We start from the raw sequence: 19,385 nt of genomic DNA, 5'->3' as shown, positions 1-19,385 counted from the left end.
ACACCCGTCCATAACTCCTAACAACAATCCCCTCAATCACCATCATGTCTCAACTCCACTCGCCCCATTTTAAGTAAAAGCTCAAAGACATCTGTGTTACCTCTTCTGTGTGAACCGTTGCTCTGTTCTTGGCTGAGATGTGAGCGACGGAGAGAGGAAAAAGTGAGCAGATAGGAGATGAGTAAAAAAACAAAACAATGTCCCAAGGAGCAAGTTACTTTTTGACGCAGTTGTATTCCCTGATAGCGATTTCAAGAGAACTTAGTATCAATAATTGTGGAATATTACTGTTATTGGCACCGACTTTTAAACTTCTGGTATTGTGAAATCCCTTAAAAGGAATGGTTCAATATCAAAATCGTTATGGCTTAGTAGAAGTGATTTTGGCCAGAACGGGGGGGGGCTGAGACAGGGCAAAGAAAAGAAGCATAAAAACGCCTCACAGACAACAAATGGAAATGTAATTAAAAAAAAAAAAAAAAAAAAGTGTAATCTGGCTGTGCTGCTTATTAAAAAGTATAACTTACAACAGTGTTCACACCTGTGTTTCATTAAAGGAGCAACAACAGTTAGTAAATGTAACCCAGGAGCAAAACTGGTTCTCATGATCTTAATTAAAGCCATAGAAAATGTTGGCTGGGGGAAGAGAGGAGCGATAGAGAGAGAGAGGGGGTGATCTGAGCAGAACAAGCTCACAAGGAGGTGAGGAAGCAGAGGCTCATCTCATTTTCATGTGATGCCCGAGTCCCTCGCAGACAGTGCCAAGCAAACCCTTGTGTTGTCAGATTTAGGCAATAGACAAAACGTACTACTTACTAGAATACTACAGATACTCGCATGTACTATATGTGTGCAATCACTGAAAAAAAATGTTGTTTTTTTTATGATGTGCCACGTGCCAGATTTAGTTTGGTTTGGTAGAAAATAGATAGTGTGTAGAAATCAGAGCCAGGGAGTGACAACTGAGCCGATTTAGAGCCCAGGGGAGGAGGGATAACTTACACAGAAACAATTATATAAATCTGGTGGCGTCTCATCAAAATCCAACAAATCCTACATTGCGGTAAGCAGGAGCAGGTGAGGAGACATAACCAGTACGACTGCTCTTGAGTCTGACTGGCTGATTAAAGAAAAACAACACCTACGGGTGAGTATAGGCACCAACCAACAATTCCACAACTCCCCTGCAACGTTCCCTCGCTTTCCAAAAGTCAAATAAATCAGATCAAACAATTTCCAAACTAAATTACCCTCAAACCCTTCTGCACAGAGGAGGCTGCGGACCAGATGAGAACATTTGCACAGACAGTGGTAACACTCATTCATTCTCTAAATCACATACAACAGGCGACGGGAGGTAGCAGCAGGGGGCGAAAGGGTTGGAAAAGTGGCCAGAAACAGAAGCAAATTTGGTTTTAGTTTTACTGCAGGGCCTGCTCTGATGAAAACCTGCTTTGGATATGTGGGGAGCCAGAAAAGAGGATCTAGTGTCATGGATTCTTTATATCCACATACGGGAAAACCAACAAAAGATGGAGGAGCGGGGCTTATTGCAGATAGGTTACAATTTCACCTCTAGCACCAACGGAAAAACAGTGAAGCTGGTGCATAATGATTTTTTTCACAAGAGCAACCAGTTCTTTGTTTTCAAATGGTCCTCTCTTTTTTTTCTTAAACCAAGCCCACTTCAAAAATCCTATTCAAAAAGTAATTTGAGTTAGTAGCCTATTTCATGGTCCAATTCTCCGCACTTCAAGTCCATATCAGAAACTGATGAGAAACAGAAGAACACCTTTAAAAAGGAGCTTGCCGGCGCGGCCACCGTTCTCCCCTCATCTCATCATGTTAATCTCATTCCTAATCTTGTCCTCTGTTCCAGTTTTGCTTGGTTTTGTATCAGAGCTGTAATCTCCTTGGAGATGAGCAGAGTCCAGTCCGGTTTTTCATTTTTAAATTAAATTGCAGACATCAACAGAACAGATCGACAGAAAAGTCAACCATTTTAATGATCACTCAAAATCTGCATTTGTCACAAGCTCATTATTCAAATAACTGAGGCAACAGAGAGTTCACCATGTTATCTGAAGGTATAGTGAGAATTAAAATAGCCTATATAATAAACTCACAGCATCCCACAAAAGTGGTGTACAACTGATCACTATCTGAGTGTTATATACCATCATGCATTGAGCTGAAGGAAAATGACGAGAGAAGAGAGAGCAACGTGATTAAGATAAATCTATGAAAATAATATATTTAATGCGAGTAGAGAAGTGCATCCCAACACAGACGGTCACAAAGTACTCTGAATTGATTCATTAATTTGAGGAAATATGCTGATTGCCCCATATTGACAACAGAATCCTATATCGCCTTTCACAATAAAAGTCCTAGACAGATACGTAGCATCACTGCTTACAAGGGGAACTTTAATTGCAACAAAATAGTTGAAAATGTGTGTTTTTTATTGTGAGACAGCAGAAAACTATATACTATATACTACAGTCCCTCTATAGTTTGGAGGAGAGAATGAGTGAGGGATTTCGGACACAACTAATGATGTGGACACAGACTGTGGTGCAGAGCTGATGGAAAAGTATTCAAAAACCCTCCCAAACAGACCTAAATCTTTTATTCCGAGGTGGAGATAGGGCCTGCCAAGTAGCCCAAAGGAGCAGCAGAGCCCCCGTTGTGTTTGGCTGCTCTCCCTCCACAATTCGCACTATATTTGTGCATTCGTCTCTTTCAGATATCTCAGCAGGTGGTGCTGCCTCTGTTTCTCAACAGAGATGCTGTGCTGCTTCACACTCACACACCGGGGAGAATATATTCTCCTTGAAAATCAATATGATGGAGATAAACATATTGGAAAAATCAACACAGTTATACACAGTATATATGTGTGTGTGTGTGTGTGTGTGTGTGTGTGTGTGTGTGTGTGTGTGTGTGTGTGTGTGTGTGTGTCTGTGTGTGTGTGTCTGTGTGTGTGTGTGTGTGTGTGCACCTTAGCATCCCAGAAGGGCTTACTGTACCTTGCTGCCTGGTTACCTTGGAGACCTGGACACGTGTCTAAAAAAGACTACCCCCTGGATAGGAGACACTATCAATTGCACTGCATTAAGGAAATGTGTCTTCTTGGAGCTTCAGTCTGAGGGGAAAAGGTGAAGCGCAGATTTGGAGCAGCTGAAATTTCAGCACTGTATCGATTTCACACTTTTTGACCTTTAAGTTTGAGGGATGTCCAGTTTTGGCGCGGGCGCTAAACTGTTTTTCTTTTCGAGGAATATTAGATGTGCATTTTGTCGTCGCATGGAGAATTGCAAGTCATGGACTACAGCATTTACATAACTGCTATGCCTTAATGAAAGCTGAGTCAACAGGGTTGGTTTGAGCTCTTTTTCAGCGGCGCCGGTTGGTCAGTCAGAAGCACTCACAGCCTAACAACAACACTGTCTCAGCCCATTGCAGTCATGATGATGATTTAATGAGGAGTTGCTCTGCTTCTCCAACCAGCTGCTCAACACTTCTTCGTGCCTTAGGAGAGTATCAAAGGAGACGAGACACACCAGCTCTGCAAACTATCATTTCTCACACACACAGAGAGAGAGAGAGAGAGAGAGAGAGAGAGAGAGAGAGAGAGAGAGAGAGAGAGAGAGAGAGAATCATGGGCTATTCACACAGCCTCTGGGGAAAGGAATAAAAACGTATGTAGCACACCGTGTGCAGGGCACCTTTTGTTTCTGACATTTTGTTCTTGTACCTCATTTTGGTAAATGGCTACATTTCTAAAATGCTTTCATCCAAAGTGCTTTACAAGTTTTTTGCCACTCATTCACCTTCATCATTAGCTGGCAGATTTCAAGTTTCTACCGCCCACCGACTCAAGGACCGTCCCCCTGAGCTGCCGCACACTTTTCCGGCCAAGTAGTCTCCTGGTGGCGGGGAGGGCCAAACAAAAATATCAGGTTGTTGTTTTCTAATTTCTGCCACTTTGGATTTACTTCAATCAGCCATCTATTAAACCATACAAGGACTGTACAGCCCAGTACAAAAAAGCAATGTTTGGGTCACAGTGTGTACCGAAAAGATGTCTCATACCGAACTGAAGGGCCTGTACTGAATGTTTCTGAATGTATATGCACCATCGCCTGCCTATTGCACACACTAGCTTCCTCTTAAAGTTCTCTATTCTGTTGTTGCTTGGGGGCAGAAATCCGCCTTCTGCACACTGTGTCTGGCAGTTCTCAGAGTTCAATGGCTGTTTTTCTCCATTATTAAGAGTCAACACAAAGTCTTGGTGCTGAACAAAATGTCCAGCTTCCACCACGGCTGACAGGAGGAGGAAAAACTAACCAGCCACAGCAGAAAACTGACCTCCATTTAGCTGGTGACTCGGTGCATTTATTCACCTGTATGTCAGAGCAGGTTATTAAATGCTTCGTACATCACTCGGTACAAAAAAAAAAGCCTCCACATAAGGAAACATATTATAAGCTTACATCTTACACAATTCTAATTACTTAAACGTCCTCGCTATGGACATTAATCCGTCACCAGCTCTCCTCATTTCAATATTGTGTGCCTCCTCGCCCCCTCTGGCTTGTGACCTACAAATAGATCTCAGCACTCCATCTTGAAGGACGTCCCGATTCCTAAAATGCATCTCGAGAGGAAGGAAGCTTGCCGGAGGATTTATAAGTCAACACCTGTGACATATAAAAGAAGCGTGGCAGCTGATACAGCCTGTGTGCATGTCACTTAATGCACGAAACTTAAAATTCACAGCTCAGAGGCAAGGATGTCTCACTTAGTTAAATGCCTGTTGCCTGAACTCCTCTCTCCTAGCGTCTCTTCCTAGACGCTGACCCATCTCCCGTGGGCGGGACTAAGAGGCGAGGAAATAAATCAAATGAAGTCCTGGAGTTCACATGTACAGTACAGCAGCACAGTGAAAAATGTAATCACTAAATTAAATCAGCAAAAAAACAACACATTCAGAGGTTACTCTTTATATTCCAATGTGTTCAAAACGCCCTTCTCCTTGCAGCGATTTCCCAAGTCATATGACTTTGATCGATGTTTTCATACAAATGTCAGTAAAAGATTCACATTACAAAATTTCACTTGCTAAACAAAATCATACTGGCAATTTTGTGATCCATAAAAATCGGATACATGCCCAGATTGTGTTTGTCAAATGTTCTGCTCTGGTAGCGGGCCAGCTTTGAGCTGTTTGAAGTGTCTGCTTTGGTCTTTCATATTTTCCACAGAGACGTGATGAGTCTACTTCCTCTCATATCGCTGCAGCCTTGGCCCCGAGGACTGCTGCTTTGTGACTACCGTGTCCTCTGCAATAGCACCATAATGAGGTTTTTCATTTTTTAGGGAAGACAGCAGGTCTGTCTGTGTGTTTGTGTGCTGTGGGCGATTAAATGCAGACAATGAAACTTGGTTGGCTTGTTTACTGTATTACTGATGTGACCAATCATTCCTTTGAGAATAATATGCTTTCTCTTTGACTTTGACTGTGACCATTAACACCTGACAGCACAAGCAAGACCACGCATTCACCCTCTCTTGAGAGCTATAGTGGTGGAAATGGCTGCTGCTGTATCCTCATACTGAAGGCCAGCCGTTGACACACATGCAAGGCTTCTCATCAAATTGCAAATCACAGAGCCGTTGCCAATATGGAGCAATGGAGCACGTAGAAGTGGAGAAATTGCAGTTTGTCATTTAAAGGCTGGGAGCTTTGTTTCTTGAATTAGAGGTCACAAGCCGATCTGTGATCGGAAGCTGCCTGTATGACAGAGGAGGCAATATGTTTCCATGAGTCTGGCTTCTGGGGCAAGCCTGTCCTATTTGTCGCTTGGCTCTCAGGCTGACAGAGAAATTCACAGCCGGCTCTTGACAAAGCTTCTCCATCAACTGGGGCTCAATGAAACACTTTTACATTGCTTCCAAAAAAGCAGGTAAATTTATCCTGGACTGGAATAAAAAAAAAAAAAAGACAGGGATTCTGGACGTTAAGATCTTAACCCCGTCTTAATACGACGTGGTCCAAGCACATGAGAAAATTAGGTGTGTTTATAGTTATCTCAAACCTCAACACTGAGGTAGAGTGAAAAGCTGACTGTCAGAGAGGGGGAGGGGTGTTTGATATGGTAATCACACATGACACATGAAATGTGATGAGAAATGTGATAGAAGCAGCTGTGTCAAAAAAATATATATAAAAGGAGAGCTCAAGAGAGAAGTTCAAACCTGCTTACTTTCTCATGCAGGTAAAGGGCCAATCGCGGTCTGAAGTGGGTGTGAATGTCAATTAGTCCGTTTTGGAAAGTTACTGATATTTTTAGACCAAGGGGGTTTATGAACGCCTTGTACAACAGCTGGATACTCGCGAGAAAATCTTGTCAGGCTTCAAGTTATGCCTTTTTTTCCTGACCAGCAGTGGTAAAGGAGCCTGTAAACGGCTCCTTAAGAGAAGAGCGTAGTTGCTGGAATAGAATCAGCTGTATCAAAACCGGAAGAAGAGCAAAATGGCGCAGAAGGCCTTTCCTGATGGGAAAGATCCTTTCACTCTTTCACAAGTTTCATTGGTCCATCCAAACACCTGCTATGACATTTTTGCAAGTTCCTGCCCTTTTCCACTGATGGCTACAGAGAAGAAGCCATCAATAGAAAACTGTCAAGTTAGGTTTCCGAAGCTATTGTACCATTCGACAAGCACTAATGATGAGGCATACTGGCATAGATTTTTAGAGATATTTCACCACAATACTGTTTTAACTGATTTATGAAGGATTTTAAAGGGCAAGTCCACATTAAGTCTTATTTTTGACAGGTAACACTGGTGGTTGAAATGATATTTAGAGACAGTGGTGAAAAAAAAAACTGCTATCACAAAACAAAAAGTATTTATACCCACTGATATGACTCACTTTTTCTGCTGATCTGATCCATTACTCAAAACTGTAATACAATCCGTGTTTTTATCGCACACATCCATTGTGGGTCATGCTTTCTGGAAAGAGACATTGCTGTTGAGTTTTTCCACATCTATATTTTAGCCGCGTTGAGCACCACAAGCTGACCATATAGTCCCATTATATTGGAGAAAAGGCAGACACATCTCTATGCTCGATATCTCCAACGAACAGTAACTAATGAAGAGTACAGGGAAGAGGGAAACATTTATTTGGGATTTGAACTCTCCCTGAAAGATTTCATGAGGTGACTTTGCTGCAGAATATCTAAGTGGAATACTTCTAGTGGATACAGACAGGCTAAAAGACTTGAGATATTACTGATCTCCTATAGGCGTTCGGGGCACCAGCCAGGATTCAGCAGCATCCAATCACCAAGACAGACTTGTCTCCTCTAATCACTTTATCAGAGAAATAAGACAACCACTGCCATCTCCTTCAAAAACATCCTTATTTCTTCACTTTGCCATTCATGTCACAGCCAAGCTAGCAATGTTAGTGCCTGTCACTCTGCTGGGAGCCAAGTCATGTGGCAGGAAAAACAAGGAAAACCTGAAAGAAAAAAGGAGCAGACGGAAATACAGGCCGAGAGACAGGAAGATGAGAGAGAGTAAACACAAGAGAGTAAAAAAAAGAGTGAAGGGATGGGCTGGGTTACATCAAACAGGAATATTGCGCAAGAGCAACACTCTGGGCTAATCTAACCGGCAGCAACCTACTGGCAGGAAGCAGGAAGGAAGGATATAGAATGAGTGAAGCATGCACATAAGAAGTGGACCTAGTCAACGTGACATTGATTTGTGGACTGCGGATTTGAAAACTAGAAAAAAAAATTTTAGGCAACCCAAACTGTTACAATTAATTTACATACAAAAACACACCGTGAAAAGGGTTAAAGGGTTCAAAAATACACAACTCCCAGACTGGACAACACTGAGTTATTGACAAGGTAGCAACGCCCTAAAGTGTTCCCTGCATTATCATCTATTTGAAGCTAAAAGGGGACTATAATCTACTAACATCATGCTGTATTGAAGAAGACTTAAAAGTAGTGATTGAGACCATATTAACAAAGTTAATCGAGACTTCTCTACAATCCGACTTATTTTTGCTTCTAGAGGAGTCGCCCCCTGATGGCCAGTAGAACAAATACAAGTTTATGGTACTTTAATATCGGCTTAACACTTTTCAGACTTGAATGTTGCTGCCTGGCAAAGCCCAGTGAAGCAGAGAGGTTAAGTCACATTTATCGATTCAATTCTCCCACTTCATTACCGTCTTGTGCAGCGTGTTGCAATGTTAGGTAACAAAAGGCAAACAACCTCCTTTGTCTTTTTTTTCGTCAGTCATCAAACTGGGACAAAGAGTGTTTAATCCTGATAAATATTCAACAGTGACAGCCACAGAGACTCTGTTGTCACATTAAAACAATAATCAGCCTTGAAAAGAAGGCGAGGCCTTTGTTTGTACATTCAATCAGGGTAACAACATTTCTTTGCAAGGGAAGTAAACTGTGTAGTCACTTACTTTAATTGCCCATTTATGTGGCTCTTAAGTGAGAACAGTGGGGAGTAATATCAAGGATACACAGCAGAGGAGTGGGGAAGGAAATCATTGCTGTCCTCTACCGTTTTCTCACCTTTATCTATGTTGCTGTTCTGTTCTGTTTCAGGTTGACTGAACTTGCCCTTTTCCATTGTCACCGTTATTCCATTAACACTCTGGGAAATCCCTCTTAGCCCATGATGAGAAAATTGTCTGTTGTGACCAAACTACAGTGTTCTTTCCACACTTACTACAACGGAAATATAAGGGTGTAAGATATTGTAACATAATCACAGCAGCTGGGAATTCCTCTAACCACAGCACAAAGACCAGCAAAACGCATCTACTGCACTGCAACAGACATGCAGAAAAAGGTTTCAAGTTGTCATGTTTCTAAGTGCTTGGACATTCCTTATTGATAAACCAACTTCCGCACTGAACCATAGAGCAAATCTAAGATTGAGGGGTTACCTCCAATGTAAAAGTACAAAAAGCTTTATTTATAAATCACCCATCTTCCATATCTATATGTAGGAATATATAGGAGCATTGGAACTTCCAACACAGCTTATGAAAGTTCAGCTGTAAGGCTGGTGTCACCATTTCAATTTGTTCCAAATAAAATATAGACAATGACAAACTGTTTGACCAAAATGAGCCCTTGATGGCCAAAATATTGATATTAAAATGAAGACATAGTTAGCCAAAAATGGACTTCCTGCATCTTAATGCATTTTCATATAAATCTTGATATGATTAAATCTGAACTCTTTTTTTTTTTTAGAGAATAGGTAGAGATAGAGGAGGGACTCCTTCCAGACTATGATTAAGCTGCATCCGTTTACTAGTTTCACTACAAAGATTAACATCACTCTTTATCTCTTACAGATAACAAATAGCCAGAAATGCTTGCAGATGACTTTCTTCAATGTCATGGGATGATCTGCAAGTGCAGCACAATTTCTTTAAACTGATTCTGTTGGAATTGGTTGGAGCTAAATCAGACACGCCGTCTGATTTCAGGCCCAGCCCTTGAAAAATTTGGCAGCGAGCTTGTCAGCTTCTCTTCACTGACTGAACAATAGGTGCTGGTGATGATACATGGGCAGATGTGGGAGATGGAGACATGTGATGGTGCCGGGGAAATGGGGAAATGAATACAGATGCGTCAAAAATGTTATCAATTATCTATTTCTGAGCAAATGGACAGTGAAAATAAGCTGTTGAGAGCTGGTAGAAATGATGCTGTCCGTGTAGACGACATAAGTGCAAGCACTTCAGCCAACAAAAGGACCAGCGAAGTGAACCGAAGCTGTCAGACTGAAGAATCACATCAACAGGGTAGCATCTGGAATGAAAGCTCTCATCAAATTCAATGCAAATTATAATAGAAGTCTTTGTTAAACCGTGATCACGGAGCAGCTTCTCTCTGTGCTACTTTTTCCTGCCACCTTTCTCATTAAATCATGATCAATTACACTTATCAAAAAGCCCATGTGACAATGTTGTTGTTGCACAGGCGTTGTGGGGTGGATTTTTCCGGCAGTGGCATTAAGCACTAATGGGTGATAAGAGACAGACTCATCTGTCATGGTACATGTGATTTTAAGTGAAATACACTTTAGAAATGGTTTATGGATAAAATAACCATAAACGGTGTCTGTTTGGGACTAATCCTGCAAATCAGCATAAAAGACAGACATACTGCACATTTTCATAAAACTCAACACATTAACTTCTGATGAATGTGCATCATCTTCACAACACGATAACTACGTCATGGACTTATTAATATTTCTGACCTTATGGACATATACAAAGGCATGACCTCAATCATTGTAACGACTTATCGTACGATTAATTGACATGACCTGAATATAATAATATTTTAGCCAACATAATGCCAAAATACAATGCTGGATCATTAGAGGATCTGGGCATTGTGCAGACATTGCAAACCTTCATTCACAGAGCCCGAGAGGCCATTCAATTTATTGTTGTGATTTTCATTATTAGTGTTATTAATTTAGAATATTTTAATTTTTTTTTTTAAACTTGCAAAGCATTTTCCCCACACATCTAGGGTAGGTTGAGCAAATATTAATATTGAGTGAAGCTAATTAAGTTAATATACAGATAACACTACATGCATTATATGAAAAAATAAATAAATAAATAATCAGGCAATAAAAATCAGGCAAAGGATTTCGCAAAAAATATAAATATAAATATGTCTGAAATGTTTGCATGAAGAGGGAATTTGCAAGGAAAGCAGTGCATCTAGTCAGTGTCTCTATAATGTGATTAAAAAAGACTGCATAAATGAATGCGTTAGTAGTATAGAGGCACGCTGCCAGGAGTAGCAGTCAAAAAGCATGATGAAAATCAAAGCAGAAAAATGCCTTACTCAAAAAGAAGAACTCATTATTTTCACTACCTTTTAAGTTTCACATTCAAATAATCTAAAGAGTAAAGAGTTAAAAAAAAAAAAAAAAAAAAAGCTAAAATCGTTCAAGAGAGTATTTTCTCCATGTCATGTCTGACTGTAGATGCCAAATGGAGCTTCGCTACAAAGCAACTGTTTGTAATAAATTATGTTTTTAGATAGATAGAAAAATCCCACACCTCACAAATCATGAAAAAACTCAAATGACAGCTTGTTAACGTTCAAAAACAGCCTCAGCCATAAGAAAGTAGTACCGATGCGGAGACATTAAAACGTACACTGAAGGCTCCTATTCACTGTGCAATTTTGGGTTGTCCCAGACAAAGGTTGAGCCTGAAATTTTCGGGCATTAATCCAAAATGGTGGTCTTAAATCTCACTGTGGGACTTGTCCACTGACAGACAATTTAGAGCTTTGGTGACCAAAGACAGCCTGCATCGAATAACCTGACTGTTTGACAGGGTAATTTGCACAGCTGCTGCTGCCATCACCCATGTCCACAAACCAACCGAACGGCACACTGAATGAAGGTGAACAGCAGGAACCCACCGATCCTAATATTCCCTCAATATCGACACCAATACCCCAACTCAGGATGTTTGCTGATGCCAATGACTGACACCTCAGGCTGGGTAGCGGTTGAAGATTTAAGATACCAATTCTGATACCTTGCATTCGATATAGCTACCACAACAATACTAGACGCACCCTTTACACTCTGGTGCATCTAGTGCAAGCGATGCGAATAAACACAAAGATCCTGCTGTCAAACCCACACAGGTTTGTTGTTGACACTAATCACTGGGAAACCAAATGATGCCACACTGGTGACTTCGGGAGAGCAGGAGGATTTTCCAGTTCTGTTGTTTCTCTGTCATCCGACTCTGGCAGTGGCCATGGTGTCACAGAGTGCAGCTGCAGGCTATGTTGTATTTCAAGTTTGTTTTTTCACTATTCCTTTGGACATGCTCATGACACCTTTAGTCTATAGTATGCGCCAACCTCCAAAAATGTGAAATCATACACTTCACATAATCCAACTCAATATTCTTCCATTACACCCTCTCTCTCATACATGCCCACGTATTTAATTCCCAACAACTCCAGTTGCAGGCTTCCTATCAGAAACTTGAGAAAGTCCCCTTTAAGCCACAGAAGGCTACGGTTGGCTGAGCAGCACTCTCCGGTGTCCCTTTAAAAACAGAAGAAGAGTCTCCAGTGCTGTGGAAATAAAGTATCCTGGAAGCCATGGAAACCGTTTGCTTGTCCAAGGAAGTCAGTTGGATCCACGCGGCTGATAACCAGAAGAGTTAAAAAAATAATCTGGAGAGGCTCAGATCACAAGACTAGGGTTGATGGACACAGCCAATCAGAATAGGACTATAACTCAGAAATGAAGACTATTTTCCAGCTGCATCTCACAAGTCACATGGCTTTTTCATGTCCTTTGCTTTATTGATGAACAGTATTCTGATTGTGAAAATACAGGACCTTGGTAGCCAAGTTGTTACAGCGCATGCAACATTAGTGCATTCCAGGTTCAATTGCAACTGTGGGACCTTTTTTAGCACGTCATAGCTTTCTCTCTCTCCCCGTTTCCACTCTATCATTATAAATAATGGCAAAAATGCCCCAAATGTATGATGCAACTGTCAAGAGGTATGGCAGCTATTATGTGTGAGCTGAAGAAGATGGCTTGCTCTGACCTTACAAGGTCGTGAAGCTTGCCTCCACACGGAGCAGCTACGGTCATAGGGTCTTTGATGCCGGCATGGTCAGACCAACGCACCGCCACACACTTAGCCAATTCCCGGAGAGACGTAAAGAGAAGCCAATTAGCTGCAGACAGGGGAAAGCACAGCGAAGCAGGAGGGAGCTCCAAGAGGTGAGAGTGGTGGGGTGAATGGTAAACAAGTGAGCTGACATTCAGAGGGGTGTGTGTGCGTGCGTGTGTGCGTGTGTGTGTGTGTGTGTGTGTGTGTGTGTGTGTGTGTGCCAGACCAGCTAAATGTTGGGCGCACTGGTGCGACCAAGGAAAATATTGAGTCACACTTGACTAATTTTTGGTCGCGTGTGCACTCTGGAGCCCTGTCATATATCAGAAAGCAGTGATGGAAGAGGAACTGTCAGGCTAACGTTGTGAGATAAAGCAGAGGCCACGGTGCCAACAACAGCCAGCTCAGTTCAAGTTGTGCAAAGTGCAACTAGTGCAACGTTCACACATACACAGATCTATCACTGTGATAACGGCATCTACTTCCCCTTACTGGACTCTCACGCTCTAACTGGTGGAGAGATATTAACGGAGAAAAACTAAAAAACAAATGACATTTTACCTTAATGACTCAAAGCCATAGAGGTCAGTCCCTGAATGTGACCCAGTTGGACATATGAAGAAGCCTGTCATCTTCCCATTAAACAAATGGACATGAGTAAAATGGTGTGATTAAAGGTTAAACTAGTGCCAAGCTATTTCACCATACCATCTGAATGGTAGCTTACAATGACTCATCTCCATTCAACGAGTGGCATAATGAAACACTAGAATTATGTAAACTGAATAAAGGGGATCTTTTATATGTACGTGGTGGGAAGGATCCGTTCATCCATCGTCTACCGTTTATCTTGTATTCAGGGTCGCGGGGGGGCTGGATCCGATCCCGCCTGACATTGGGCGAAGGCAGGGTACACCCTGGACAGGACGCCAGTCTATCAGGGCCGACATGTAGAGACAGACAACCATTCACACTCACATTCACACCTACAGGCAGAGTCATCAATGAACCTATCCCCATCCTGCATGTCTTTGGACTGTAGGAGGAAGCCGGAGAACCCAGAGAGAACCCACGCTGACACAGGGAGAACATAATCTACCATAAGTAGAGTCAACAAACAGCTGGGACTGAGAGTCTTCTCATAATAGTGTTAGGGCAGTGCAGGCTAGCTGTTCAGATAACCCCACAAACATTTTACATTATCATATCATGTTATTTCCATGCATGAAGTGAGGCAACATCATTCCCATATAATGGAGAGCAAGAATTACTGGATGTAGCAGCAGTGATGACAGTAATGAGCTCAACTCTGTGGTTGGCATCGTATTACTGCAGTAATGCAGCAACAGGCCCAGCCCCTACTGTCAACAATTGACCATTTAAAGCTTCATAAAGAAAGATTTATAATAGGACAGTGAATATGACTGACTTTCATTGGACAGGGGCTACTATTTTTGGGCCAGTGTGTAACAGAGCAAATACAAAAAATCACCATCAACAATTGGAAAAATTACAGTCTGGCAGCAAATAAACTGACCTGCGCAGAGTGTAAGTTCCAAACTACACAAGGTCGCAGCCATGCAGCTGGTCTGTGGAGCGTCAGCCTGCCGGTGTGTTAGCCAGGCAGCCTATCTGTCCCTTCATCTCCGTGCCTGTTGGCCCGGCAGCCAGCAGGACAGAACGTTTGCTCGCCCGCCCAGCGAAAGCCCTGGTGTTTGGCAGAGTCACTGCCACTAAAGGGTCAGGTTTCAGGTGGTCTGTCAACAGAGCCGGCCAGAGGCACAAACTGCTATGACCCCTGTGACCGAGCAGAGTGCAGCACTGGAGGCACCTAACAGGAGGCAGCAGGACTGCACTTGCTCTCATGAATCATCAGATATAGCCTTGCACTGCACTGCTGACCTGGATGCAATTTTTTGTTTTACACAGCGTGTCTAAGGGCACTTTCTAACCGTCAACTACAGCTGGGAATTAAAAAAAAAACTAAAATGATGAGGTCAACAACAGAGGAAGGATTGAGACGATTAAGCAGAAATACATGTGAAAAGGATCAGATCTAAAGAGGCAGTCAGTGTAAATGAAGCCAGCGGGGCTAAATGTGGGAGCTACTTTACTATTCTGTTTCAAGCAGGCACTTTTCTTTTCTCCTCCCAAGTCTGCCTCTCTCCCTTCGTTTTAACCCCTCAGACGCACCTTTTCCCTCTCAAGAAAGGGACGAGGAACAAACACGGCCTCTGCCTATTACAGAACACAAAACCTCATGCTCCCATTCTCTGAGTGCCTTGTAATGTGGAACAACTGATGATGACCCATTCTGCAGCCCGGGCGCAATAACGCCACACACATCATCAACCCCTTCCTTAATAAATAATGGGCCATTTTCTATTATCTTCCATTTGTGCATGTGAGAACAAAGAGAATAGTATCCTCACATTAGACAGGATCCATGGTAATCCCACTTACAATTCACTTTGCTGGCATCAAACATAATATTCACAAAGCCAAACATTGATATCCATATGTCTAAGTATTGATTTTAAAATGTTTTAGTACTATTGTTGTTACCAAGGTTGAGGTTTTGATTAATTGTGTTTGCTTTACTGTCTAAAGAAGAAGAAGTTACACATTTGAGCAGGCAGTCAATGCCAGCTTTTGATGTGACTTTTTCCAACATTGGAATCAATATTAATGTTTGGTCAGTAACAAAAAAATGTATTGAGGTTCAACATGCAGCCCTCGTTATGATCTGAGTGACTTACTTGAGTTGTGAAGCAGATATTAGATGAAGTTGATGACTGCTATTGCTTTAATTGGATCCCCCGATTCTAATGGTGTAACAGTTTCCCGTCTGCTTTAATATATCAACCATGTCATTCTTCATAAAAAATACTGGCCACCAAGTGACACTAATCATATTTAAATTTCCTACAAACCATTATTCATAGAGCTGCAGCCTCGAGGACAGGTGATGAAGATGACAGGTGGATCAGATGCCGTCTCCCTGCCAGACCTCTCTCTGAGGGAGGTCCAGCTCACTAGAAAGTGCCTCAGACAGGGACATAAGTACTAATGAAGATGTTTTTTTCTTCTTCATGATGATGTTCCCTTCATGAATCACACAGCCCGAACTGAAAGCATAACTATCTATGGGCCGGCTGCCTAATACCGGTCCCGATCCGCTTTGCTGTCAGATCTAATGGCTCGATCTATCACTTCTGAAGCAAAAGGATTATTAGCTAGCCACATCAAAAGGACACATCAGAGAGAGTTTGGTTTGTGAGGGAGAGAGAACAGACGGAGTAGTGGAGGAGTGAAACAACTGCGATCGTCTTTTAAAGATAAGCCACAGAATGACAGCAACCTTGCCAGTGAGGTCACGGGGCACAAGTGGGAACTGTCATCAAGCAGTGATCAGAAAAGTAAAATGTGATTCTTTCATCTAGCTGAATGCTCAACAACCTTGAGGTGTCTTTAGCGTGACCTCTGAAACATTAAGAGTCATTCCACGCATTCAAAAGGTGTCTGTTTGACAGAAAAACAGTGTGTTCAAACTGCAGCCTGTTGTAGGCCTACCGTAAAACAGATGGGCGAAGACGAGCTACTTCCCTTTCATGAAGGCAAACAGCAGGTGGTTCCCCTTCCACACATGAGGCGAGGCAGCCTAAAATATTGTGATCACTATTTGGAAACGGATTAAGTTTCATGTAAAAAAAAATATATATATATAAATGAATAAGCAAGAAATGCATGTGCATAATTAGTCAATTTTATGATACAATCAACGTGTTAACGACAAATATTGCCTGACCTTTAACATTGCATCATCAGACACACACACACACACACACACACACACACACACACACACACACACACACACACACACACACACACACACACACACACACACACACACACACACACACACACACACACACACACACACACCCCTAGTTTACATAATGCTGCTAGTCCGATAGCAAAAGGGAGTATGATAGAACAATGAAGCAGTGTATGAATAAATTTCACTCCTTGCCATGCCATGTTAGGCCTTCAGACAGCGACATGCAGAAAGTGCAGGAATCTCTCCAGCCAAAGCTTTCAAGCCTCCTCTTTTATTCAGCAGACAGACATGAAGCTGGCAGTTTAATCCACACTGCTGGTCTCAGAATAATCATTAAATGCTTTCGGTGATGCAATGCAGGCTTGGGCCAGGCAACGGTCCCTTGGACTACAAATAAAAAAAAAAAGATTGGACAATATCTGCCTGAAGTCAGGCTAGCAGAGACTTTGAAATCAAACACAGAAAAAACATGATGGCCGGTGCAATGAACAGCATTGAATGTTCAAAAGCATATGTATAGAGGGAGGGAAGACAACCGTGAATAAGTCTAAAATATGACTGTTTGGCTATGAATCCTAATGCTGCCCTGACCTGCAAGTCGAAAACTGTGGACGAGGTAACGTCAGCTAATCTATTAGCGTTGTTATGGATAGAACGATAAATAGCATCGGCCTGTATCAAATTAAAGTTATAATTAGTTTTAATTATGCATACAAGCAGCAGCTAATAAACTGTCCTCTTCTCATCTGTTGAAAGGATCTCACCCCAACTCAGGAACTCGGGAATCAAAATGATCTCAGTTTCCCAACTCGTGATTACGATTTGAGGGGTCATTCATGTGCCATCTCCAAGTCAGCAACTCGTATTTACCACGATTCCGACACCACGTGAAGGCAGCATTACACCTTATCTTGCAGCAAAGTCCGATGCACTGAATGTCTGAAACACTGTGAGGAAACCCAGCGGCATGTACCACAAGTACTGAAGGTGATCAAAACTTCCATGGCCATATGAACCTGAATATTCAGTATTGTCACAGAGAAGACAAATTATGGTTTCATACGCTTCAGCAGGACACGTGCAAATGTCACAGCAAACCCTAACAATAATGGGAAGGAATAAGGTCACTACTGACTGACACGCAGGACTATATTACACCCTGTAAGCAGTGCTGGTGCAACAAAACAAGAGCAGAGGGGATTTCTGGGTCAACAAAGGAGAAATCTGTGTCAGAAGGACTTCAGCAAGTTACCTCGCAGCCGCTTCTTTCCGGGTTCAACCCGCGTCGGGTTAAGCTGTCACCATTGTCCTCGTTTACTCTACTGTGATACACCCCCACACCCCTCCTTCTCCTCTGGCTGGTACAACGTTGCTCCTTCATAATGAACAACAATAGATAGGCAGGCATCACTTGGCACTAAAGAAGGTGAGCCCTAATGGTATGGTGCGTCTTTAATTACCATACTGGTTAGGAAAGACACATTGACACTCCAAGATACACAACACACAATGAGCAAATACAAGCTTTGTAACCGTTGGTCCAAGTTCCTCTCAGCCAAAGCAAAAAGCAAAGACCTCGTTTTTTAGTCAATTTAGGCGCGAGGCAAGTCTTTCTCTTGATATGCTTTAGAAGAAACGTCCCACAATGCAACCCGGCTTATCTATGGATTTGCAAGCAGCCTTGAGAAGCAATTCAAAAGGGCTCCGTGCGTGCGTGTGTGCGTGTGTGTGTGTGTGTGTGTGTGTGTGTGTGTTGGGGGGGGACTCACCAGGGGTCAAACTCGTGAATGATGCTCTCGAAGCGAATGACAGCGAAGAGTCTGGAGCTGAACCCGGCCAGCCAGGCCAGGAACAGGATGGTAAAAGACAGCAAGGACTGCCACCCAGCCGGCTGCGACAGGCCGCCGGACAGACCTACTCCTCCTGCCCCGGCGTTGCTCTCTCTCTCGGCCGCCGCCGCCGCCGTGGTGCTGCGCCCGTTCCCCGAGTACGACGCTCCGGAGTTCAGAGAGGATTTGTGTTTGTTATCGGAAACCGGGTGATGCTCCGCCATATTCTACGTCAGTCCCGTCGTGGCAAGCGAGCGAAGCGAGCTATCTGGTATCACACGGGAAAGAAAAGCCCCCCTTTTTCTTTTCGCTGCCACGCTCACCTCTTCCGAAACCTCTTGCACCACCTTCCCTACGCGGCCCGCACCCCCCGAAACACCGGCTGTGATCACAAACTTCCTAACCTCGCTTCCCACCGACCGCGAAACCAGCTAAATAATCCCGAGGAGTCACATAGCAGCACGGTTTTGCAGCATACTGGAAGTGTCACATGCGGCTCGAGCAGTTCCTCCTTCCTTCCTTGGAGCTGGATGAGGGGGGGCGGGAGCTGCGCGTGGAGCAGGAAGAGCTGTCAGCCTCTCACAGCGAGACAGGTACGGCCGACAGGGACACGACGCCGGGAGGAGGCCAATCCCGCGGTAGGCCGCGTTTGACAGACAACCGGACTGACCAATGAGAAGAGAGCCGCCTGACCGCTGAAGAACCGCTCCGGTGAAGACGCCTGGTGACGGACAGCGGGGAGAGCGTATGGCACGCGAACAGCACAGGGCCAATGAAACAAATTAATTTAACTGAAAATATTGAATATATTAACACAGCAGCTAGCATGACAGCACTCAGGAGCGGGAATTCATGCAAACTTTAGGCCCCGGTTGAAGCAAGTAGTTGCTTATTCACACCGGAAGTGTTGAGCTACAATTCCTAGTATGAAGATGAAGTCATTTGTGGAAACTTATT

General features: G+C 43.0%; 1 protein-coding gene across 1 annotated transcript in view; it reads right to left on the bottom strand.

Annotated features, from left to right (window-relative positions):
- LOC311024730 (dolichyl-diphosphooligosaccharide--protein glycosyltransferase subunit STT3B-like) overlaps nt 1–18,975 on the bottom strand; it is a 46,328-nt gene extending 27,353 nt beyond the window's left edge. The window contains exon 1 of the mRNA XM_084027282.1: nt 18,369–18,975. Within this exon, the coding sequence (XP_083883408.1) occupies nt 18,369–18,652 (284 nt within the window). The 5' untranslated portion in view covers nt 18,653–18,975. The remainder of the gene's footprint in view (nt 1–18,368) is intronic.
- Between the last annotated feature and the right edge of the window lie 410 nt (nt 18,976–19,385).

This window comes from Eutrigla gurnardus (assembly GCF_963514095.1).
Source record: "Eutrigla gurnardus genome assembly, chromosome: 14".
Taxonomy (NCBI): domain Eukaryota; kingdom Metazoa; phylum Chordata; class Actinopteri; order Perciformes; family Triglidae; genus Eutrigla; species Eutrigla gurnardus.
Note: the sequence above shows the minus strand (reverse complement) of the source record. Positions and strands in the feature narration are given on the sequence as shown.